At 37.3% G+C, this 27,499-nt stretch overlaps 1 protein-coding gene across 15 annotated transcripts in view; it reads right to left on the reverse strand.

The window, feature by feature from the left end:
- Nucleotides 1–27,499, reverse strand: part of QTMAN (queuosine-tRNA mannosyltransferase) — a 406,065-nt gene that overhangs the window by 47,209 nt on the left and 331,357 nt on the right. For 13 of the 15 annotated variants that reach the window (XR_015723429.1, XR_015723348.1, XR_015723401.1 and 10 more), the window contains one exon: nucleotides 12,243–12,352. The exons of the other annotated variants lie outside the window; for them this stretch is intronic. Coding sequence is in view for 10 of the 13 variants with exons in the window: in XM_087860074.1 (XP_087716200.1) it covers nucleotides 12,243–12,352 (110 nt within the window). In the remaining 3 variants the exon portion in view is untranslated. The remainder of the gene's footprint in view (nucleotides 1–12,242; nucleotides 12,353–27,499) is intronic. 15 annotated transcript variants of the gene reach the window in all.

Genomic DNA, 27,499 nt, shown 5'->3' on the forward strand with positions numbered 1-27,499 from the left:
TTTCAATTATAAATACGCCTACACAAAGGCATACAGTAGGTCACAATGTAAAGATATATCTTGGTGTGAATCATGGCCAAAAGTTTGCAAATACTGCTTTATTAGGATCTTTGGGTCTTATGAAGTTGTATAAGATACAATCACCATCCTAAAGCACCTTCTAACTCACTGAAGTGTGACAAATGCATAGCTAAGTATAAACAAAATCCCATGGACATTCAAAGATGGAGGTAGCATACCCATTTTAGAGGTCAGGGAAGGTGGGTAAGATGAGTCATGGAAGATGGGTTGAACTGTAACTGATGGAGGAGGGAGGGGCTCTGGGTTGTGACATGTGAGCTACCTTCAGGGGATACTCATGTGTAAGGACTGAAGTAAGACTAGGAAGGTAGTTGAAACCACACTGAGAAATTCAGATCCTGAAATTGTATTTAATTTGATAAGGGCAGAAAAAAAGGGGAAGGCGAGATTCACAAAGCTTTAGGAAGTTTAAAGTAGCAAAGGCTTACAGGATGGAACACTGGGCAACTTTAGTCAGCCATGAGGGTGGCTGGAATCATTGTGACAACCTTGATCATGGTTCTCAACTGCCTGACGGTGGGAGTTGGGATTGGGAGTGCAGACAGATATCAGGATGATAAAAACTAAAGTACAGCTAGATAAAGCAGAATTCTTATACTTGTTGTTTTCACAATAAGAAAGTGTCACTATGTGAGATTTTTTCCAGAAAGTGTCACTATGTGAAATTCTCTTGGGGGTGGGACATGCACTTCATTTTAAAAGCTGACATACCCTAATCTCCAAGGTCCCTTCTAGTTCTCACCTCTTTTGGGTGACTTTATTTTATGGATAAGTAAGCAGAGGCTAGGAGAGAGGTGGCTGCTCAGTGGCAGAGCTGTAAGCCGACCTTGAGCCTTTTAAATTCCAGGATAGAATTCATTCCATTGTACCATGTAGCTCTGATGGTTTCCATTTTACAAATGTAACAATTTAGGCCAGGAGAGCTATAGCTGGAAAAGCTCGCTAGCTGGATCCAGATATTCCCTCCCTATTCTGCTGTGTCTGTCAAGAGGCTCTGGGGCTGATAAGACATTGCAGGAAACATGAATTTGTAAAAACAGGCAGGCCTTCTACCATAGTCAAGGGACTATTATTATTGAGGCACATATTATTTTGACCACACTGCAGTTCAAATCATGACCATATCCGACTAGAGGAATTCAAAAGGATAAAATACCAAAACAAGGTGCACAAGTCATATTCTAAGACCTCCTATCTATCACCCTTCTGTCATACACACATGTACAGGCTTTTAAAATTAGGGTCTGTTTCTAGTTTCCTTTTGGTTCATCAATGTCTTGATCTTTTCCCACTTGTTATTTAATTAATTTATCCATTTCCTTAAGTCTTCCCTGAGTGCACATATATCGTAAACTTTGAGGACTCCTGTTTAGGAAAATGAAAGAGCATTTTTCTTCAGTCATGTTTTCATAGTTACAACTTTTGAGGACAATTTCTTGACAGACATTTGGAAGAAAGGCATAGGATGGGTTCCCATGGGATACATTCTTCGACGTGAAATCACCCAAACAAAGGGTTTGACTAAAAAAAATTTTTTTTACATTGCCATCATTATTCATGCAGATGATTCTCCATAAACTGGCTAGTCTTCGTTAGGATACGCCTTTACTTTTATTCTTGGGTCCACGTAACTGCTCTGTCCTATTCCCTGTACTTATACTTACTTTGTAACAGGTAAAATTAGATTTTTTGCCCCAAAATTTGATTTAGTGTTGATTTCTTTGGGTATCATTATCTTTATTATTAGTTGTGTGACTTTGGGCAAATTATTTAACTTAGGCCTTTGTGTCTTCGCTCGTACATAGGGGACAGTAATTGTACCTACCGAGAGGACTGTTGTGATATCAAATGGACTATCAGAGTACAAGCCCCAGCCTTGCGCTGGGCACGGAGTAGGAGTTCAGTAAGTTACTGTGCTTACACTATGTTGATGCTTCTGTATACCTTTATCTATAATGTATACTTAAAATCTATACTTGATTTCTTTCGTGAATTTTTTTTTTGTGCACTGTAGCTATTTATTTTACTTATTTTCTTGCTTTCACTAATAATATTACACTTTAGAGCTGGAATAAGTATATTAATTTTTGTTATCCTAAGTTTGCTGGATATTAAATTTACATACAAATTGAGTTTACTTCTGAATTCTCTATTTTGTCTATTGTTCTACTTTGAATCTGTACTCTTTTATTTATTTAAAAAAATTTTTTTAAAGATTTTATTTATTTTTCTTTGTCAGAGAGAGTACAAGCAAGGGGAGGGGCAGAAAGAGAGAGAGAAGCAGGCTCCCCACTGAGCAGGAAGCCCGATGCAAGACTCAATCCAAGGACCCCAGAATCATGACCTCAGCTGAAGGCAGACGTTTAGCCGACTGAGCCACCCAGGCGCCCCTGTTAAAGTACTCTTTTAAAAGTTATCACTCCATATAAGTTCTGAAGACGGTAGGGCATGTTTCCCGTTGTTACTCCTTTGCTAGAAAATCCTTCGATATTCTGCGCATTTATTTATTTATTTTATATGAATTTTAGAAGTATGCTAGATACATAGTATCTTCTAGCTAGTATGCTAGAAGTATGTGAAGAGATATAAAGTAATATTTTGGCATCTTTATTGGAATCTTGTTAAATTCATAAGTTATCTTAAGAGATATTGTCATTTTTATTACAGTATTTATTATTTCCTGTCAGGAGCATATATGTCCACATTTATAGAAACTTCCTTACTTCCCCATTATTTTTTGTTGTTTTCTTCGGCAAAGGACTAAGAGACAGAAGATTTCTGTTCTAAATCATGTTCTTGGGAAACTAACTATATGCTTATTTATAAGAAACATGTGAAGGTGGTTCTGTCCACCGAGAATCTACCTCAGATCCATGCTACTTAAATGGGGCCAACGTGGATCATTTTCCTCAGCTACAAATTTGGGATGCTAATATTCGTTTGAGTGTCTACTACATTGCTGTAAGGGTTATCAAGTAATATATTAAAGTTATTTGAAAATGTTCTAATATAAACAAGGGCATGGTATAATGAAACAATTATAAAAACACTTTTGCTTCCCAGACAATAAGGTTCTAGAGGGCAGGAACCACATCTTCTACTCTTGGTGTCCACAGTATGGTGCCGGACCGCGATAGGAGCTCGGTAAATACTTCTATGTTAGGGGAAAAAGTAGGTAGTAATAACATTACAAGAAACAAAAGGAGAAGGAAAGGTTTGAGGAACGGTATGATCTAGAGAGAATGAGTTTATTCAGTTTTACTGGCACACTTCTTTCATGTCATATGTAATAATCTTTTAATTCAACATTGATCCATATATTTATAAGCTTTCCTTCTGCTGGGCTCCCCTTGTAGAAAAATTTTCCACCTTTATATTAATGTGGTATAAGCTATTTGCTTTCCTAGAAACTTTCTATTGCATCCTTCCCCCCACCCCCCATAGTGTAGCTGCTCTTCTGAAAATGAAACTGTAGCTGGGAGTGAAAAGAGAGATGGGAGCGGAGGGAAATGTTATATAATCATCCAACATTTGACTCCAGAACTAAGGAGCAGAAATATGCCAAGATCACAGTAATAACCATTGTCATGCCAGATACTAACCAGAAGTTTCTCACATACTGTTCTTAACCTCTAATTAAAGGTGAACCAGAAGGATTTCTATCTGCCAAAACTGTAGTTCAGGTTTTTACTTTCCTTGAAACCTTTCTGGTTCCCCAATGTCTAAAGCTAAAACTCCTTCTCACACCGTGTCTGTGGTCGGGAAAGAAGAGCCCTGCTGTGAGGCTTTGGCTGTTCACAGAAAAAAAATTTTTTTGTTTAGAATTATCATTTGTGGGAAATTATGAAGTATACAAACACATTCCACTGACTTGATATCTTAAGCATTTGCGTTTTTTTTTTTTTTTAAACCATCAAGGGCTAACAATGTGACCCTTTCATGAGAACTGGTCAAAACTAAAATATTTGCATTGAGGAGCTGCTGGGTTTTATGGTTCATTTGCAACATGGAGTCTGATGGATGCTTTATGTACCAGAATGATCTTTCAATTTTCCAAATTAAAAATAATTAAAATAATGTCAGAAATAAACTTTTAAGGTTCAGCATCATTAATGTCTTCTTTGGATCCAAAATGTATTAAAGACTCACTCTACATACAAACTCTGAAGGGAAGTACGTGAATCATATAACAAAATCTGCCTGGTAGTTAAGAAAACACTTTCTCCCAAATTAATTGTGCTGAAATCTTCATTCTAACTCACTGAAGTGGGTAGGGCAGGTGTTTTTATTGTTGTATTTCTCATTCCCATCTCCCCCTTTGTATTGTACAGATGGATTAACTGAGGTTAACAGAGGAAGCTACAGGACTCAGTCCAAACCTGATCTTCTGACTTCAATTCCTATATATCAGAGTTTCTCAGTGTTGGCATTATTGACATTTTAGGTTGGATAATTCTTTGTTGTGGGGGGCTGTCCTGTGCATCGTAAGATGGTTAGCAGCAACTCTGACCTCTATACACTACCTGTGAGTAGCACCCTGCCCCTCCAGCCCCCGCAGCTGTAGCAACTAGGAGGTCTCTGGACATTGTCATACGTCCTTTGGGGGTAGAGGGTAAAACTACTCATGACTGTCACTATAACTTTTCCAAAATGTCAGGTCACCTGTAAGTGAGAATTCACATCATTCCCACAGAGGCCAATTTGACTTCATATTACTCTGCCTTGTGATACAAGGTTGCTAGATATATCTTCAGACACCAGCTAGGTTGTCTCCATGGAGAAGGCTGTGGGGAGTACTCTTAAATTTGTTAAGATTTCTTTACTCAATGGGGATAGGCTCCCTCAGATTAAGGCAGACATCTTGGACAGGCTTGGTTTTCTCTCTGATGAGCCACAGATCATGATGCATATTAAGGAGCTACGGTGGTCAATAGTGCTATTCACCAAATATTTCTGTTCTTTCCCCATTCTGGGCCCAACTCAGGACTGTATTTCCTGCTCCTCCCGCCCCCCGCCCTTATAGTTGTTCAGTGCTTTGCAACAAGTTCTGGCCAATGCGTTGAGTGGAACCTTATGTCACTTTTAGGATAGAGCAGTAAATTGTTAATGGCAGGATCTCCTAGTTTTCTCTTCCATCTGGCACGGTTAACTGGTAATGTTTGAGATGGTGGTTGCTTGGGTGTCTCTGCAAGGCTGGGTCCCTGAATGACCAAAATGAGTAGAACACTACTGCCCACCTGTAATAAATGTAGCATGAGTAAGAAGAAAATCTTATGTTTCAAGCCACTGAGATTTTAAGGTTGTCTGTTAGTTTAGCAGAACTCAGCTTATTTTGACTGATATAGGAGGTGAAAGATGAGAAAAAAACTGAAAAACAGATTTATGTTAAATCAAAGTCTATATAAAATAGAAAATATAATATAAAATCACTTAGACTTCCTTAAGTCCTAGGGTTCTCTATTTTCAGTCACTAACTCACTAATACTTGAAAAGAGTTTCAATGTAGATTTCTACATACCTGATATGATATGTAAATTGTATTGTTCTCTATGCCAAACTCATTCTTTCATTCATTCAAATAATATGTATCGAACACTAAATATATCCAACTATTATTTGGGTATCTTTAAAACAAGGATGATCATGTGGGCTTCCATGTAGAATACTCAATGCTTTGGACTGACAAAGTTTGAAATGTGGTTTCATAATTGGATGGATGGGTGATATCAGGCAAGTGACTTAACCTCCTCACGCCTTACTTTTCTCAGCAGTAAAATGGTAATCACAATAGTGAAGAGTAAGTGAGGAAATGCCCCAAGAGCTTAGAACAGTACCTGGCACATGCTAAGTGTTCAAGAAATGGCAAGTTCTGATGTTTCTAAGGAATGTTCTAGTAAGTGATGAATCGAGCTCTGATATGGGACGACAAATTGCAAACATCCCAACACATGTCTGCTTTATTCGCTGTTTCATTCTAAATGTCTCGCATAGTGCTTGGCACAAAGAAGATATTTAAAAAACATTTACTGAATATGCACAGAAGCATATAGGGATGAGGAGACAGACTCCCCGGCTGACTCCTAACCTTGCCATTATCTCCTGCCTATCTCACCCACGCTGCCCAGCTCTGGGAACCTGGAATAATCATTGTGCTAGAGCTTTCTACTCTTTTGTAAAATGAAAAGATGACACAAAAGAGCTAGAAATAATGTGTCTATAGAGTAGAACCATAATCTACCACACTTTTCAGAAAAAGGATTATAAAAACCTTACGACAATATAATTTGAAAATAATAAACATACTTGAAAATAATCAATAGTATGGAGACTCTACAAGTTGTTCTACTAAAATTTTTAACATTTTCAAAAGAAATTTAATGGAGATTGTTTCATCGAAAGGGCAGTAAAACTCACTGGCATTAACACCATCACTCAGATGTGCTAGATTTCCCTAAGAAATCTGCGAAGAGGGAAGGAGAAGGAAGTTGGAGACAAAGAAATTAATGCACAAACTTGCAACTAAAAGAGAATAAATTCTGGATATCTAAAGCATAACACATTGATAATAGCCAACAATACTATATTATATACTTCAAAATTGCTAAGAGACTAGATTTTAAATGTGTTCTTCACAAAAAAGAAAAGATAATTATGTGATGTGAGAGAGGTGTTAGCTAAAGCTACAGTGGTAATCATATTACAAAACATAAGTGCATCAAATTAACATGTTGGACACCTTAAACTTACGCAATGTTATATAAAAGTCATATCTTGATTAAAAAGCAAAAAAAAAAAAAAGACTAATGAGTGGTCCTGTGGTTATATATTAAGCCTTTTTTGGTTTTCCAATACATCAAGGCTTCTATGTGAAAGAGAAAAGTTTAACTCACAGGCAGTGCAATCAAAATGACTTAAGCCTTCAGAGTCTCAGTCTTTCTACCTGTTAAGTGGAATAATAATACCTACTCCATTGGGTTTATCATGAGCATTATAGTAAATAATGTGGCAAAGGACCAAGTAAGAAGCAAAGTGTCAATAAATAGTAGCAATTAATAGCATAATAATAATTATTATTGCAATTATTTATAAGAAAACCACTTCTTACAATGTTAATAGCATTGCGAGTAAGTACTCTGGCTGATATTACAGAGTATGTAAATTGGGTTATGGTATGGGTTTTAGATATGTTACTGTAGCATCCAGAAGAGACAACAGGTGAAGAAATGTATGCTTGTTAGGTAATCCTTTTGTGAAGTGTTGGATGGTGAGCTGAGGGGAAAAAAATGCTTAAACTTAGAGAAAAGGTCTGGAAAACAAGAACACAGAAAGCCACTACCACAGTAGTAAAAAAATACTACCTAGCTAGCTATGTGACCTTACTTAATCTCTCTTCGCCTCAGTTTCACCACCTGAGAAAAATGGAGATAATAATACTGAACGAGACTGTTATGAGAAGTCAGAATTAATATTTGTAAATCGATTAGAACCATGCCTGGAATACAGTGAGTGCTATGTAAGTGTTTGTTAGACCAAAACAATGATAAGAATGGCTGAAAATACACGGAATGGCCTGTTAGGAAAACTTTAAAGATTGGCAAGGTGGCCTTCTAGGAACATAACCTGGAAAGCTACCCGATTCGTTGGTCTATACAACAACTGGGACTCTTCTTATGTGCAAGGTGAATTGCTGTAGCCATGAAGAAAGCTGACTCACATTTGGAATGACAGAAATGGACCAGAGGCAGAAGGAGCCCCAGCTGAGACTGGAAACATCATAGATAATATGATACCCCTTCCTGTGGGCTTCCACAACATTCCCTAATTATTTCACAGCTTCTTAGTTGCCTGTTAATTGTATGTAAGCATCTTCCCAAGGCAGAGCTCCCTGAAGGTGGAGGCTGAGTCTTGCTCACGGTGGAATTCCACTCCTACAGTGCTCAGTAAGTATATGATACAGTCAAGCCAAAGTTGAATAATGAGATTAGACCTATAACTACTGAGCACTCAGTACCTGGGCCCCTGAGGCTTCACACTTCACTTTTAACCCTCCATACTAATCTAAATAGCTCAATGTTAATGTGTGGGAAGGGAGACTGTGATCCCAAGAACATGGCCCTGTGTAAAATCCTAGTCTTTTCTGTAGCGGTGGCTTAAAATTACCCAGTAGTAAAACTGGCTGAGAAGCCTTCTGCTAAGGGACTTCCTCCAGCCGTACTTCTCAGTCCATCCACAAACACCTTAGTGCTGTCACAAACAAGACTCACCAGCTTTGCAAATGAGCAGAACTTTTCTTCCTTTTTTCTATCCATCTATCCATCTTCAGCTATCCATCTTCAAATTCCTTTCTGTGCTTTCCTTGAGACTATCTCTGTCATACATCCCTCTCACTAATCTCTCAGCTATCACTTCAAGAATCACATTTGGATTACCACTGTAGTGTCTTACTGTGAATCTGCCTACATACCACTGAAAGATAAAGCTTCCTAAAATACAAGTTTTATCACATTTCTTTCCTGTTCACGATCTAGGTTCCTTATTTCGTACTTTTATCTGATCGACTTTGGTTATCAAGAACCTCCATACTTTGGTCCTATTCTACCACACTTCCTACCAAAGCTTCCAAACTCATTTTGTGAGATTAGCATTACTCTGATGCCAAAAGCAAAGAAGAACACCCCCCCCCAAACACACACGTACAAATTATAGGCCAATATTCCTGATGAACATAGATGCAAAAATCCTCAACAAAATATTAGCAAACCAAATTCAACAAGAGATTAAATGGATCATATATCATGACCAAGTGGGATCTGCAAACCACTCAACGTAATATACCACATTTACAGAATGAAAAATAAAAATCATATGATCACCTTAATAAATGTAGAAAAAGCATCTGATAAAATTCAATATTCATTTATGGAAACTCTTAACAAAGTGGGTATAGAGGAAATGTACCTCAACATAAAGAAGCCATATATGATAAACCCACATCTAACATCACACTCAACAGTGAAAATCTAAAAAATGGAAAGCTTTTCCTCTAAGATCAGAATCAAGGTGCACTGGGTGTTATACGTAACTAATGAATCATCAAACTTTACATCAAAAACCAGGGATGTACTGTATGGTGACTAACATAATATAATAAAAAAAATTAAAAAAAAAAAAAGAATCAAGGGCACCTGACTGGCTCAGTCAATAGAACATGTGACTCTTGATCTCAGGGTTGTGAGTTTGAGACCCACGTTGAGTGTGGAAATTGCTTAAAAATAAGATTTCTTTTAAAAAAGAATTTGCCTAAGATCAGAATCAAGACAAGGATGACCATGCTAGTCACTTTTATTCAACACAGTACTAGAAGTCCTAGCCATAGCAATTAGGTAAGAAAAAGAAATAAATGGCAGACAGACAGGAAGAAGTAAAATTGTCCCTATTTGCAAATGACATGATACCGTATATAGAAAACTCTAAAGACTCCACCAAAAATTGTTAGAACTAATAAATGAATTCAGTAAAGATGCAGGATAGAAAACTGATGTACAAAAATCTATTTCATTTTTATACACTGATAACAAACTATTAGAATTCAAGAAAATAATTCCATTTACAATCACATCAAAAAGAATAAAATATATAGGAATAAATTTAACCAAGAAGGTGAAAGACCTATAAACTAAAAACTACAAGACATTGGTGAAGAAATTGAAGAAGACACAAATAAATGGAACGATATTCTTTGCTTATGGATCGGAAGAATTAACATTGTTAAAATGTCCATACTACTCAAAGCAATCTACAGATTCAATTCAATTCCTATCAAAATTCCAATGACATTTTTCACAGAACTAGAGCAAATAATTCTAAAATGTGTATGGAACCACAAAAGAACATGATATCCAAAATAATCTTGAGAAAGAAGAACAAAGCTAGAGGTATCACACTCCCCAATTTCAAACTACACTACAAAGCTATAGTAATCAAAAACAGTACAGTATCAGCATTAAAATAGACACATAGATCAACAGAACAGAATACAGAGTCCAGAAATAAACCCACACACATACCGTCAATTAATTTACAACAAAGGAGGCAAGAATATGCAATGGAGAAAAAATAGACTCTTCAACAATGGTGTTGGGAAAACTGGACAGCTACCTACACAAGAATAAAACTGGAGCACCATCTTATAACACCATACATACTAATTAACTCAATATGCATTAAAGATTCAAATGTGAGACCTGAAGCTATAAAACTCCTAGATGAAAAGATGGGCAGTAAGCTCCTTGATGTCAACCTTAGCACTTTTTTTTTTTTTGGCTCTGACTCAAGAGGCAAGGGAGACAAAAGCAAAAATAAGCATATGGGACTACAACAAACTAAAAAGCTTCTGCACAGCTAAGGAAGCCATCAACAAAATGGAAAGGCAACCAGTGAAATGTGAGAAGATATTTGTAAGTCATATATCCAATAAGGGGTTAATACTGAAAATATATAAAGAACTTGTACAGTTTACTGACAAAAAACCCCAAACGATCTAATTAAAAAATGGCAGAGGATCTGAATGGACACTTTTCCAAAGAAGACATACAGATGACTAATAGGCACATGAAAAAGATGCTCAACATCACTAAGTATCAGGGTAATGCAAATCAAAAGCACAATGAAATATCACGCTATACCTGCCAGAATGGCTATTATCAGAAAGACAAGAAATAACAAATATTGGTGAGGATGTGCAGCAAAGGAAACATTCATGTACTGCTGGTGGGAATGTAAGTTAGTGCAGCTGCTATGGAAAACAGTATGGAAGTTCCTCAAAAATTTAAAAATAGGACCAATACATAATCCAGCAATTCCACTTTTGGGTATTTATCCAAAGAAAACAAAAATACTAATTTGGAAAGATATATGTGCCCCTATGTTCACTGTAGCATTATGTACAATAACCAAGATATGAAAATAACCTAAATGTCCAATAACAGAGATAAAGAAGATAAAGAAGACTTGGTGCACGCACACACACGCACATACACACACACACGGGAATACTACTCAGCCATAAAAAATGAAATCTTGACATCTGCAACAACATGGTAGACTTTGAAGGCATTATGCTAAGCAAAGTAAATCAGATAAAGACACATACTGTATGATTTCACTTACATGTAGAATCTAACAAAACAAAACAAACAAAACACAAAACCTCAGACTCATAGATACAGAGAATAGTTTGGCAGTTGCCAGAGAGGAGGGGGTTGGGGGTGATACGGATGAAGGGGATTAAGAGGTACAAACTTTCAGTTACAAGTTACAAGTCATGGGGATGTAATGTACAACATGGGGGATACAGTCAATGATATTGTATTAACTTTGGAAGGTGACAGATGGTGACTAGATTTATAGTAGTAACTGTTTCCACAATGTATACAAATGTCAAATCACTATTGTACTAATATAATATTATAACTAATGTAACATTGTATGTCAACTATTCCTCAATTAAAATAATATGAAAACTTAAGTGCTTATGAAAGGGGCCAGGATGCCCATCTTACTGACCCAAACATGTCCACTGAGAATGAGGGCGAAGGAAATGGCTCTGATGAGGGTCCATGTGGCATTAAGAATGAGAAGAGCTGCTGCCATCAGCTTCAGATTTTTGTGTTTCCGCAATGCAATAAAAAAGGCATGGGCCAATGACAACTACATGTAGACTGTGGGCTAGTCCACATTACAAGTCTGATGCCAAAATGCTTTACACAGTCCACCTAACAGATGGTAATGTATTTCAGCCATTACCAATGCGAGTAGGATTCAAACCAGTGACCCCAGGGGTGAGAGGTTGTATATCCAATTACAAATTCCCACTTTCCTTAAGTGTTAAGATGCCTAAAGCAATATATTTTATTTACATCAAGTTACATTGTATAAACTATATTTGATAAAAGAGATGACTTCACGCTCTCAACTTAAATCAAAGAATGCTTACTTAAGTATTTTTTTAATTGAATCACACTTTAATGCCATCGTATAATCTTTTGGTTAACAGTGCTCGTCTTGATTATTCTAACAAAGGGAAACATGGAAATTAATACTTAAGTTGTACAGCTTATGTCATCTATAAAATTACACATTAGAAAATTCAAAAGAGATACCTGGGACATCTGTGAAGGTTTCTCCAAGGACAGACACATGGAAATTGAGTCCTAAATCCTTAAGGTGCATTAATACCTTAAAAAAACTCTCTGGATCTTTATCATGCTCCCTGGAAATAAACACACAAAATACTTGTGAAACCTTAGGGTATGTGTTAGAAACGATGTTTTCACTTTTCACAGTATCAATTCCTTTTGTGGTCTATTGCTAGTTAAGGGAGCCTCTGGCATCCAAGCAGAGATTTCCCCCTATAACCTTAAATTGTAGCATCAGCATTGAGTGATTTCATGAATGTAACTTCTCTCTCATGAATCAAAACCCAGTTCTATTGAAATCTTAAGGCTCTGCAGCCTTTTATTAAAGGAGAAATCTATCTTGTTTTTCACATTTTTTTGGTTAGACTATAGAAAGTCTAGTGTATTTTCCTTTCTCCTAAAATGGTTAATTTTCCACTTAACACGGGTTTTTAACAAAAGAAAAGACCAGTCTTCAAAGGACGATTCTCTACTGATCATGAGAATGTACCAAAGATATTTTTCATTTTCATGGGTCTGAATACCTTCCTCTCACATTTACTGAACCCCTTTGTGCCCACAAGGAATGCACAATTTAGGGAGCAAGATTACAGACTCTCTCACTAATCTCTCATTTTAAATAATTGAATGGAGAATTATAAATACATCAAAAGGGGGTAGGCCTGAATCTAAGTCCGCTGAGTATTAACTCAGGAGTGGAGGTTAGTCAACTCATGAAAGAATAGTAATAAAGATAATTCTTTCATTTAGTAGAGGCTTTGAAAAACATGGATTATTTTTGTTTGTTTAGCTTGTCAGTCTTCTTTATAATGACAGAATGAGAGGCTAAAGGACACTAAAATAAAAAAAAAATTCATCAGTTCAAGAAATCACATTAAAATGAAATGAGTTATTTTTTACATTGTAAGGTGTGAATATTTCAGTATTTTTGCAGTTAATTGCACTGTTTTAAATTATCTTATTTCAGACAGATGTGGACCAGATGTCTTCAAAATATTTGTTTTTTTATTTATAATTCAGAATTTTAACTTATTTTTTTATATTATAGAGAAATAGTTATATATCAGCAATTGAATTTCTCATTTACCAACTAATTATGTAAAATAAATCTGTAAATTGATCAAACTGCTATATGAAATATGAAAATTACATCATTCAGGAAATCTCATGAAAAATGACATCTGCAACCCTAAATGTGTTAATTCACAATTCAGTCAATATTTTCAGTATCAAGAACTAAAACAAATGCATCTTCTGATTAACATTTTAAAACAGCATTTATAATCTTAAGGAATTATGAGAGCTTATAGAATTTGAGTTCTATAACAACTTATATTAAGCTCTGTATCTCTTGATTTGATTTACTTCAAATAATAAAGAATGCAATGGCGAATTGTTGATCGCTTTTTAAAATGATGCATATTAGATACATGTGCCATTGGGAAGTTTTGGATAGTTCTCATATATACTGTATATGCTGTGGGCAAGAACAAAGACTCAAAACAGTTTGAAAGTGAAGAATACACCATATGCTATCTTCAACAATATCAATCCAATAGCTGCCACCTAATCTGTAATATGTTCTTTTAGTCTGATTCTCTGGGAAGTACTTAGATGAAAAGAATGGAAACAATATAACATAATATATCTTAAAGAGAGAGTAAGACTATAGGGAAATCTAGCCACTCTGTTCTCTAAATTTTTCATTTTGAGTTCCAAAAATGTTGGCTATAGATCCTCAAGAGAATATTTATTCTAAATATTTCCTGCTGTTTTGTTTGTTTGTTTGTTTTGTATTAAACCTAAAATAGATGTGGTTTGGGGTTGGGAGGAGGTTTAATCGGGTAGAAGCTGTAGATTCCAATATGAGTGTTTTCAAGGCAGCAGCCTTTATAACCTGTACTTCAGTGTTTCCATGCAAGATACATGCGTTACAACCCTACGGTATCCTTTTGATTTTTAAGAATGTTTTTATTCAATTTACTTAAATGAAAAATAAAGCAGTTCACCCATTTCTTTAGATATTTTTATAGGTAGACAAAACCTTTCATATTCAACAGTCACTTTGCATAAGACCACAAAAGAGATTTGTATGAATCCCTCTCTTGTTTAAACTATAATATATGGACGAATGTAAAGTGAGATTTTTTCTTCCCCAAAATTATCCCTCAGGAAAAGAGGCATTTTATACTAAAGTCCTTCTAACGTTTCTCATAATACTGGGCACTCTCTCAATTACTTTGTTTTGAACAAAGCACTGTTTAGTGAAGTTGCAGTAACCTGAAACAGCGCCTAATGGTAACAGTTTTTGGATTGTGGAAGCAGTCATTCACTCGATGGGACTGGAAAAAACTGAAGCAAAGGAATTTAATATGGACTTAGTAATTATTTTGAGAGACATGACCTAACAGTTCAAACTGTTGGACATCGTTGAAAACAAGTATTTTAAAGATCACCAAAAAAAAAAAAAAAAAAAAAAAAAAAAGTAATAGAATAAGTGGTTATTGGAGATTGTGAGTAGCAAGTGGGTTTTTATAGCTAAGGAAAAGATTTCCAGTGATGACAGTTTCCCAAGTCTTGCACCCCAAGCAGCTTAGATGGGGTTCCAGATGACAGGTGCTGGAAACACGCCAGCTTCCTGAAAAGATGGCACCCACCATACTGATGTCAAGAATGCACGGAAGGGGGAGTTGGGCTAAAACTGCTTCATGAAATTTAAGGGTGGGAAAAGAGCAATACTTCTAAAATTATTTTACATGATATGCGCTTTGAAGTACTATTTACGTCTAAATTAGGAGATCACATATTGTAAGTAGATACTTTATTTCATTTATGTCCCTCTAAGTTACATAGTGAATTTTGCTAATTTTTTTCTCAGTTTTCTCTTTAGAAGAATGAGAAATTTCCTAACATTCAGATGATCATTAGATTCTGTGCACAGATATTTAGCCACAGCCATATATCAAGGCACGAATGACAGTCAATAGCAGAGCTCAATATATTTTGATGAGGGAGGAATTCATTCCAAATATCCAATGGGTCATCCATGGAATCTATCCCAGCATCCATGATATTAATGAACCCATTTAGCAGAGTATGTGAATCTGTCTTAGATTTCTTCTAAGAAATCTACTGTGAAGCTCTCATATTTATAACTTTAGCACAAAGCATTAAATATAGGATGGAGGATTAAAATAACATAGTGGGTGCCTCTTTTTCCATTAGCTATGAAGATTAAGCACACATTTAATAATATAGTCAATTCTCTATAACCATACTTATAGACTTACCAACTCCTAAACACTCTTTTGCTCTTATCCATTGCTAGTAGAAACATAATTGAAACAATGTTTTAGAGTGCAATTTGGTAATATGCATAATAAGCCTGAAAATGTATATGACTTTTGCCCCAGTAATTCAGAAAAGTTACCCTATCAAACAATTAAAGAGATGCACAGAAATTCAGCTAGAATATGTTCATAACAGCATTGCTTATAATGGCAGCCATCTGTAAACAACCTAGAGGGGCGATAAAGAAATATATTTGGATACATAGACAAAACCAACATTATTGAAAATAATGCTATAGTGGGGGTGCCTGGTTGGCTCAGTTAGTGGAGCCTGTGACTAATGATCTCAGGGTTGTGAGTTCGAGCCCCACATTAGGTGTAGAGATTACTTAAAAATAAAATCTTTAAAAAATAATTTATTGAAGTATACTTCTTGATATGGAAAAATACCTGAGAAATATTGTTAAGTAAAAGGCAAATGATGGACTAGTATTTATCATATGAACTGCTTTTATAAGACAAATGGGTATGTGTGCCTAGAAAAAAGTCTGGGATGAACTATATCAAAATGTTAACAGGGGTTGCTTTAGGTTTCTTCCCCCCTATTTTCTATTGTTTAATAAAGATTTTTAAATATATATCATTTTTGATGCTTTTAAGGAACTACCCCCCCCCCCCCCACACACACACACATTCTGCCACCAAATTGTATTCATAGGATTTTGGCTAACGTTGTACCATTTTCAGTATGTATGGTAGCATAATTCCTACTTTCTTGTGACTCTTCTACATTTGATAGGGGCCTATCAAGCAAACTTGATTGATCCCAAAACATTGTGGAAGATGGGTCAAAGTCCAAGCTTCCCACAATCGCCTCACTCTTGAATAGGTAAGAATGAAACAGTCTGGCTGGGAACGAGTTCCTCAGCAGCCCAACTATGGCAGAAGCGACCAGCACGGAAATATTTCAGGCTTACTGGAAGCAGCAGATATAGCAAGAACAGCTTTTATTCCCAAATATTATTCAGAACATTCGAAAAGCATAAACTGTTTCCATGTGTTTTTTCTTCCTATATCTGTTCTCTCTCTGTTGCCTTTCCCGTTTAGTTTTGTAGAGCTAAATTTCTTCTTATTCCTCATTTAACATTCGTTCAGTAAATATTTATTGAGGATTTCTAAGTTCTCCATACTTGTCACTTACACTAAACTGTTACCCTTTCCTACTTTCCCACATAACTTTATCCTTACGGGATGCTATCTCTTTGATCTCATTCCTTGCATTGCCTGGGCAGAAACCTGGCTCTTTACCCACGCCATTGTTTCCCAGCAGCACGTCACTGTGGACTGAGAGCTCCATGAGGGAAAGATAAAGAATGACTGGTTTGTTCACTCTAAGCACCCAGTGTCTTGCCAAGTAGTGGAAGACTTTACTTCTGTTCATCAGTGTCTGGTTCTTTTCTCTTCTAAGCACACAGAAGACTCCAGCTTCAACTGTTCCTAGTAGAAGAGGCCACAGAACTAGTTCTGGTCCATGGGTTGCAAGCTGACTGAGTTGTGTCACTTCCAGGGAGAAGTATCAAAGAGTAGTTCTGAATAGCACTTTTTCGGGGGCAGTAATCCTTGTGGAGATCTTGTGTTACAACTGTTAGGTTAAACGAGGGAAGCAGTTTGGACTGCTACGTGGAGGCAAAGCCACCTAACCATGCAGCGGACTTTGAGTTAGTGAGGTATATAAACTTTTGTTGTGCTAAGCAACTGACATGGGGGAGGAGTGTTCATTACTGCAGCATAATGTGACCTATGCTGACTAATACATTATCTGTGGCATAAAATTAGCTACTCAAAAAAATATTTGTTGAATAAATGAAGGTATGGAAAAAATGGATTACATTTGTAGAGCTCCAGCTCTATGTTCACAGTTCCAAGCCAGGCATCTGATCATAATCTTAGTTAAGCCTCTCAACCGAGTAGTCAAATTATTCTTCCATTTAAGACCACACAGAAGAGGTTGAGTCCGCATTTGAAATCATGTCGCATCATTTGAAAGTCATCATCTTGGGGCGCCTGGGTGGCTCAGCTGTTAAGCATCTGCCTTTGGCTCAGGGCACGATCCCAGCGTTCTGGGATTGAGCCCCACATCAGGCTCCACCACTGGGAGCCTGCTTCTTCCTCTCCCACTCCTCCTGCTTGTGTTCCCTCTCTCGCTGGCTGTATCTATCTCTGTCAAATAAATAAATAAAATCTTAAAAAAAAAGAAAAGTCATCATCTTTCTTCTATACAATCTTTGCTTTTTGTTTCTTTCTTCCTACATATAATGAGAAGAAAAAGAGTTGGCACCTCCAGTCCATGGTTTTGTTTCCAGACCAGCAAGCCCTGGACATTCCTTAGATTCTTGTGACTTGAGGTTAAAACCCACTGGACAAGAGATGGCAATAAGAATATGTGGAAGTAATATAAAATTATGATCTCTCTAACACCATGATTTCAAAGTTCTTTCCCTTTCTGATACACTGCTAACCTCCATCTTCACTTCCTTATCATGGAGTACTGCTTTACTTCCAAATTCATGGAAGTGTTCCTTGTTCAAAAACGTAAAGCCTCCATTTATCACTCTGTGTCAGCTGTTATGATCATTTACTTCTCTACTCGCCTTTCTAGCGCCATAAACGCTTCCCTCTCCTCTACAGGCCTGACATAGCGATATCAGTTCTGGTTTCCCGCCGCGTGTGCGGCTTCTGCTTCTTAGATGCTGCTTCGAATAGAATTCAACCAATAGTTTTAGCCACCGACTTCTCGACTTCTTTCTGTCTCTGTCTCTCTTGGATACTACTAGTCCCTCTATTTCTCTCACTTCACCAGACCTCCCCACCAATATTTACTTACGGCTGACCAAGATCAAGACTCTCCACTGTGGCTTTCTCTGAAGACTGCTCATACGCATTCTGCCCTTCAACTCTACTCACAGAGGAAGAATGAAAGGTGCAGTTCAGAGAAAAGTGGCTCTGCCTCTGACCAGCAGTATGACTACAGCTACATTACACAACTGCATACAGCCTCTGCTGCTTCATCCTTAAAATGGGTAACAATAATACCCACATTAAAAAGTTAGTTGTTAGGAATGAAGAAACGCCTGGCACCCTGGAGATCTACAATAAACTCATTCTCTTCATCTTGGTATTGGTAGTATTTTAATATTTTAGAAATGTTAAATTATTCCATCTCCTCTCCTTCCCAATACACTCCAGATAATAAGATATTTTATGTCCATTGCTTCAGAAAAGGCATGGGATAGGCAAGGGGGCCTCCAAACCCCACCAAAAAAAAGGGGGGAAATCTTCTTGGTTGATTACAGGAGCAACAATCCATGTAGAAATGGTAAGGACTTCAGACGGGTACAAGTATTTAAGCAAAATGCCGTACGAGTATAGCACACACCCTTCCACCCTGTGCTGCTGTTTCACCTCCAGACAAGAAACATGAAGGACTGGTGAAGGCGAGTTGAGGGAAATAGAACTTTGAGAGTCCCAGAAGCCATACTCCATACTTCCTGGGTCAGAACCTTGAGGGAGAAGCACAACTCCAGAGAGTGAATGTCTGAGCGAGTGTGTCTAGACAGACAGTACTGGGGACACGCGTGAGAGATTCCTGAGCTGCAGCAGGCATAACGGTGGAACCATGGTTTCTGAGCATGTCATGGAAGAGTCACAGAGGAGCTGGCAGACAGACAGAAGAAAGGGATCCCTCAGCAGTGGCCTGTGAGGAATGGGGACCAGGAAAATGGAAGACAGGATCTTGAACTACTTGAGCTTTCTGTCACCATATTGAAATGGGCCATTGCACAGAAACTAAGTTATAGAAAAATAAAATTCTAATTTATGCATATCAAGGTTTTCATGCCATCTGCACATTCATATTCTCATCTTTCCTTTTAATAGCAGAGGGAGAGACGTCTGCCTTTCAAAATTCAAAGTCTATTAGAGCTCCAGATCTTCTACCTTGCTTCTTTTTGAAAGACCTGTGTTCTTATATTCTGTTTCCTTCCTGAAGCCTGTGATCCTATTCCCTACTCTATAATTTTTCATTTCTGTCTTTGGCATTTTTAAGTTACCCCTTTTACCGGATAACATTTATTGATAATAAGACTTCCAATAATGGGCTATTTCTAGGTGACTTTTCACAGATCATCTCAACTTAGAACACAAGCTACGTCTGTCTTTTCTCCTTCCTGTGTTTTCCTCACAACTTTGCTCTCCTATCCCCACATTCTCTTGGATGAAAGTTCTCTAATAATACCAGTTCCCACTTCTGCCCCATTCATTCTCATGCTGCTTATGTTTTCTTTTAAGTTTGACACCACTGACCATACTCTGCCTTCTTAGAAATGATCCTCGCTTGTTTTCCAAATAGTGTACTTAGACTACAACCCAATGACCTTCTCCCCAATTAAATCTTCCCACTCATTCCATCCAGATGGCCACCCAGTGAAAAGAAATCATTTTTTCCCATTAGGTACCACAACATGATTACCTTTTAAATCTCCCCATTGCTAAAAGCTTAGAGACCCCAGGTTGTTTCTCTTCAACAATGATTTCCTCTCTCCCTGGATATTGTATACAATAATTTCATTCAGCCATCTAATTCGTCAATAAGCTCTCCCTCTCTGCAACTCTGGCCAGCCAGCCTGCAGATACCATGCCTCAAAGAACTGGCAGGCCACGAAGAACCTTAATTAAGATGAATTAGGTCTTCCCCATTCCTGGATGTTACTTAAGTGGCATCCACTATTACACATACTTTTAAATCATCATAATGTACATAATTACTTCCTCTCAGACCTGGGAGGTTCTATGGAACTCAACTCTTTCCCCAATTCATTACTAAGTCTTCCTATTTCCCTCTGTAATAAAGTTGCTCCTTGTCAAATGTGGTGACTGGGGCTGTAATTTGAAACCGACTAAGTATTTATATTTTCTTTTGAATTATCACATTTCTAAGAGATATGCAGAAATACATTCAAAAGTGTTGCTAGTTATCCTGAGAGCTACTCTAGCAGTCCCCCTTCTATAGTTAGAAACTCCTTGCAGGGTTCAGTCCAGAAAACTCTCTGACATCCCTGAGAATTGTGTTTCTACGTCTCATACAGGAAGATGCATGATTCTTGTTTCCTATTTTACCCTGTCAGGAAGCTTACAGTCAGATTTTCAAGTGTTCAATCTCAGCATCTAGGAGATGTTAAAAATAGTAACAAAAAGTATAATAAAGAGGAAAAAAAACCACTGGATGGGCTCAATAGTAGAAAAAGTATTGAATGGAATAGAATCCGTGATGTTGACATAAACAGAATTACCTGATGTGAACATCAGTGAGAAAATAGACCAAAAAAAAAAAAAACCCAAAAACAAAAAAACATAACAAAGAACTGAACCTCAGGGACCTCTGGGACACCAGAAGATCCAACATTTGTAGCATCAGAATTCCAGGAGGGGGTTCTGTTCTATTTCTCACAACTGCATGTGAATCTACAGTTATTTTAATACAACATTTCAACTGCAAAAAAAGCATGCCCACTGTACTAAAATACAAATAATTCAGAAACATATGAAGTCTGCAAGCCCCTATTTACCCCTTCTGACTGTACTCCTCAGATGTAACCACTACTAATAGTTGTTCGGTACGCAGGGGTCAACCTCTTTCAAGGCCTATGCAAACATATATATTTATGTGAGTGTATTTTTATACACATCTTCCTCATTTTATAAATATGAGGTCAATTTCGGTCATTCTGCACTTTCCATTTTCACTAAATACATAATAGACATCTATTTCCATCAATATATATAGATATTTCATTTTAAAATGGTTACCTTATATTTCAAAACTTAAGTAAATTCTCCTCCTAATGGACATTTAAGTTGTTTCCCATTTTTTGACATTTCAAATAATACTAAAAGTGACATCTGGTGCTTTTTATAACATTCAAATTTCTCTTTTGTAGACTTCTTAATTCTTTCTTGTTTTTCCGCCCTTCCTACAATATTCACTCTACTTTTGGAACTATCCTACTTTCAAAGTTTCACCTGCTTTACCTTCTGCTACGTTTTAAGCTCCACAAGGGCAGAACTTATGCCTTTGTTTACCCAGTATTCCCCATGTCTAGAATAAGGCCTGGTGTACAGTTTAAAAAGTTACTGGGCACCTGGGTGGCTCAGTCAGTTAAGCGTCTGCCTTCCACTCAGGTCATGATCTGGGGATGCTGAGATCAAGTCCTGCACTGGGCTCCCTGCTCAGTAGGGAGCCTGCTTCTCCCTCTCTCTCTGCTGCTCTCTCTCTCTGTCAAATAAATTAAGAAAAAAAACTTTAAGAAAAATAAAAGTTATTACTCTGAATCAACTCTAAATCTAGATCACCTCTTGTGAATCTAGCTTCTTATCCCCATTTACTGCAAATGATGATTTTACTGTTTCTCTAATCAGGCGGATACTCAGAATCTTCACTTGGCCTTTCCAATGACAACTCATGTATAGTACTTAAAAACTGAACTGCTGCCCTGTCAAACACAGCACTAATGACCAAGCTCCTTTCTTGTATCGGCATGTCCTTGTTCTCCCCAAATTCCAGGATCTTAAGCCCGACACACTTTTGAACATGAGGAGGCTGCTTCCACACTTGTCCTCCCAATCAACTTATTACCAACTTTGCCATTTTGTCTTAAAAAATAATTTCAGATTTGCTTGATAATTTCCATTTTTAGAGTTCAGTCATCACCTCATACCTTTATAACACCACTGACTTCAGACCCTCCTCTGCTAGTTCAGCTTCCAAAACATTGTTCAGTTATCTTCTTCAACGTGATTTTCCTTAGATATCTCTTCTCTACAGTAACTAAAAGCCTTTAAATTGAAATTAAGCCACCCTATGAAACATTCAGATATTTCCATCAACCATTTATCCCTGCTATCCCCCCAAATAAGTGCTGGTATTCATATTCATTTCCACCGTCTCCCTTTCTCTCTGCTCTTTACAACCCACAGCTCTTGTGCGTACGGTTCTTGAATCTGGAACATGGCTCTCCCCACCTCTCTGCCACTCCCTGTCTGTTGTCTCTCTCGTTGACTTTAAATGTATTGTTACTGATAGTCATCCCTGCAAGGTGCCATCTCAGTCTGAATCACTCTGGTACTAACATTCATATGCTACTGATGATTTCATGAATGTGTTCTTTTACGTTATTTCATAATTATTTGTATGCTGTTCCCTTATAATTAGTCTGGAAGTCCCACAACATCAGAGAAACTCTTTGACTCAGAAGTTGGCGGGCACTCAAAATATGACTTTGAAATGAATGAATGATGGTTCTGTCATGGCTGAATAGAGACAGTTATATTTTTAAAACTATGGTAGGACAGGTCTATGAAATGACATGAAGGATCATGTTTTTTTTTTTTTTAATGGAGAATTAAACATGGTCTGCATTATTAGATGTCTTTCATCGAAATGGATTTCAATTCTTAATAACAGGTTTTCATATTCAGTTGTGGACATTTTGTCACATCTAGAAATGACAAGGTCTTCAATCATATGGCAAAGAATCTTAACTTGAAGAGAAAAATCCACTCCAAAACCTCATTCTGATTTAAAAAAATGTTAAAATAGAAACGGACAGAGTAATTCATAAGAAATCCCTTCAATGGGGAGAAAAATGCAAAAATTCCGTCCATTTCACATACTATGTCTAGTTTCTAGACCCAAAGAAGACTGCTGTGTTTTTTGGCTGTCACAGAGATCCCCTAGAAGAGACAGTCTCCCTTACTCAGCAGCGACTGCTAAGCACACCAGATTGTCATGGCAATGACTGTGGGAAAGGAGGAACACAATATGGAATGTCTGTTCTAGAAAGACCTGCTCAAAATGATGTGTTCTTGTTGCTACATATGTTGCGTTTTTTCATTTTATAAACAGGATTAATTATGTATCTCCTCCTTTTCCCTACATTCTTATAAATGGAATTAATCTGTATTAATCTACTTGGTCCCTTTTACAGTATCATAAAGAAAAAAGTTCAGCCCCAAACCTCGTTACTCTAATCTTTTGTTGCTTATTTAGAAGTTACTAAGAACTGCTCACATTAGGTACCAAAGGTACACTAATTATTTATATGGAAAAGAATAAAAGATTCTGAATATTGTAATAATATTACATGCTATAAATTAACTATATTGTTCAAGAAAAGGTGTTCCAGACTGTGAAGTCTCATGAAACAAAGTCTTAATTAATTAAATATACTTATGGCTAGTGGATATCAGAACAAAATATTTCTGGTAAAGAAGAGATAATAAAAATAGTCAAGTATGGTATATAATGTATTTGGTGAAAGATCATTTTGACTAGTTTGCCTTATAAGTGTACGTAAACCCAAAAGGAGAAAAGATGTTTCTCGAAAGCTAATAATAATCAATTCACTTATGACTATTATTCTAAAGATGAGTTTTATCAGAATAAGTGAAGTAAAAATGTTTATATGGACAATATAGCCTAATGGAAAGAGAGCTGAAATCCTAGTTCTGATATTTGGTAGCTGTAATCAAGGGCAAGGTACCAAACTACTCTGAGATTTAATTCCTTCATCTGTAACAGTTTGGCTAATAACGCTCACTTCAAAGGGCTGTTGAGGGGATTAAGTGAGATGACGTGTATGAAACAATTTATAATGCCTAGCAAACAGAAAATACACAATAAAAGATGGCTGTTATTATTGTTGTTATGATTATTATAATCATCCCCATTGTTTTAGTCTTCATTTCTAGAACTGGGGATTTAATAGTATTCTATGAGTTTTTTTTAAAAAAGATTTATTTATTTATTTTAGAGAGGGAGTGAACGAGAGCAAGTGAGCCAGGGGAGAGGAAATGGGAGGAGAGAGAATCTGAAGCAGACTCCCCGCTGAGCTTGGAGCCAGACATGGGGCTCGATCCCACGATCCTGAGATAATGACCTGGGCCAAAACTGAGAGTCGGAAGCTCAACTGACTGAGCCACCCAGGCGCCCATCCCATGAGTCTAATAGCCACCATAAGTGGGTGAAAAGTTTGCTACATTTTATAATCAGTTATTGATAGTAAGTGCAATGTACCATTGTTAAGCTTCCAGTGTTTACCTTGATAATTATACGTGGAGGCATCTAAAGAGTCAACTATGTTACACATGCAAACAGCATAGCGAGCATTCAGTAAATGGTAGTCATCATTTATAACACAGAGTTATAAATATGATTTAAGGTAAAATCTCTGTTTGTGTATAAAGACATACATGTCTATAACTGAAATTTTCTTCTCAGGATTGTATCTCTAATCTTGTCAAATGTCACCCTTAATCCGGTCATCCAAGCCACAATGAACCCAGTCACCCTCACAACGATCAATCCCTGAACCAACCCCTCATTATCATTATCACCATTGTCTTTCCTTTCTTGATATAGTTCACATGCTCATCACCCCTTCCCAGGACTATTATAACATCATCACCAAATCACCTTCTTATGATAATTACAGCTGAAACGAGGAGAGTAAACTGTCAATCTCTCTTCTCCTCTTAGAAATTACCCAAAAGCAACAAGAAGAACTAGAGATGGAGCACAAATGTGATCTTCCACAACAACGAGACACCAAAACCCCTGAACCACACAACAGGTGGAAAAGCTGTCAAAACTAGTGAAGAGCACACAGGCGTACCAGTGGAAGTGGGCGGAGGACACCCTTGGGTGCTCAGAGAGAGCTGGCACAAGGTGCTTCTCCACGGTGAAGAGTGGGCCTGGAGTGCAAGGCCAAATATTTCTCTTCAGCACAAACATCAACAGCATTTGTGGGCTGCCAGTGCTAAGAATGTCTCTGTGCCTGGTTCAGTCTCGAGAAGCAGAAAATAAAGTGCTAAGTAAGAAATCAGACAGAGAAGGTATTTTTGCAAGAAGTAGTCTGTTTGATAATCATCTTTTCTGGGAAGATTACAGAAATACATTGGCTGGTATAGGAAATAATTTTTTCTGACTACGTATTTCATCCATTTTCATGGATTAGAATGGCACTGAAAGTTGAATTTCCCATGCAACATCCTAAAAAAGAGGGTAACCTTTTCAAAAGGTAAACATTTAAAAAAACTGTTCCTTCTGTTTTAGAGTCAAATTTTATGGACATCTTTTTTTAATGGAAATGGTATCGCACTTTCTAAATGAGAACCTATCCAATGATTCACTGTTATGTATCATTCACTTATGACACTGTTGTCATTAGGAAAGTCTGTCCATATTCTACAGAGCAGTGTGTATTCAAGGAGCAGAATTAAATAATTAACTTTTCATTTTACTGCACAGAGTTTCTTCAATATTTATTCCCATTTTGCTTTATACTTATACTTTTAATACTTTTTGGCAGTTATTTAAGCTGAAAAGTTAATGTAATTAGTACATTTTAGATTTGCTAAATATAAAAATGAGTTACAATTTTACCCATTTAAGTCAAAGAAAGAAATCCGTTGCTTAATATCTTTGCTGCATTCATAGGACAGATTCATAAAATGCCTCTTCCTGTTTTTATCTGGAAACTGGGTTCGCAGTATACTACCCACCAAGGAGAAGTTACAAAAGGGTCTTTTCTTTACTTGAATATCAATTACCTTAGGAAGCATGCCAGGCATACCAGTTTTATATTCAAAATGATCTATAACAAAACACCACGGTATGGCTCTAGGACTACTTAATTGGTATTATTTTTTTTATAGTGTATTGTTTAAGGTATAAAAACTCAAAACAACAATAACATCTCTTATCTAGTATAGGTTTTTGGCCTTGAGACAAGAATATCCTGTCTGAAGTCAGTAATGTATTCCCTGAAAGCAGTAATATATTCCATGAAGGAGAACTGGGCACCCCCACGTGCCAGACAGAACTTGTACAAGGCACTGGGGCACAAGTATGATTGACGAGAACAGGAGACCCCACCCTAGAGGAATCTAGATTCTAGTCAAGGAGAGAGGCACGTGCCCCTGTGCTATCATTTTGGGGATAAGATGGAAAATCCATTGTCTGCAAATCTCATCTATGACTATTAAGAATGCCTGAAGTTCCTTAAAGCCAGAGGCTTCTACCTCTTAGCAGTACAGTTTTAGCAAGGTGTTGCGGTTATAATAAATAAATACCCCTGGGCAGTGAACACATTAAAATACTAGCAAGGATTTATATGTTAGTGTGATTTAATTTAAGAGTATGTCTGTGTACATGTGTATATCGTGTATTCTTCTGGGATTAATATATTGAATCAGATCACTAAGAGAATGTAAGTTCAGATGAGTAAAGTAGGAAGGCCAAGAAAACAATATTTTGAGATGTGAAGAATGTACAGGGAGGGTAAGAACTGTGTGGAATATCAAGAACGTTTTGGGCGTCTGGGCAACAGCTGAAAGGCTCCTGCTGGGAGGAGGGCAAACAGCACACGGAAGTGAGATAGGGCAGTGCCCATGTGGAAAATCTTCGCCCTGGCACTTTAGCTGCAGGCTGGCTCTTAAAGTAAGGATTAGGTGTGCAATAAGTTTTAACTGGGCCTCCAGTTCAGCAGCTCCAAGCTCTGGCACAAGAGAAGACCAGAGCTTTCTACTTGCTCAGGTAGGACTTGGGACATCGAGCTGCCACCCGCCCCGATGTCTGCTCCAGCTTCGCCCCAGTCCAGGGGCAGCCCCTCACACAAGGGCGGATGCCCACCAGATGATTCACCTCAGGTTTAGAGTTACTAATGGAAATGGGAAGGAAAGCACTGTTACCAGTTCTGGTGGAGTCTTTCTGGGCTCCCTGAGTATAGGCTCACATTCAGCTTTGTTTGGTGTTCCTTCTTGCAACATCTGTGGCTCAGGAGCTGAGGAGGATGTGTCTAATGGAATCCGCTTTCA

The sequence above is a fragment of the Ursus americanus genome, chromosome 1 (assembly GCF_024610735.1).
Source record: "Ursus americanus isolate L20-20 chromosome 1, mUrsAme1.1.p, whole genome shotgun sequence".
NCBI classification, from domain to species: domain Eukaryota; kingdom Metazoa; phylum Chordata; class Mammalia; order Carnivora; family Ursidae; genus Ursus; species Ursus americanus.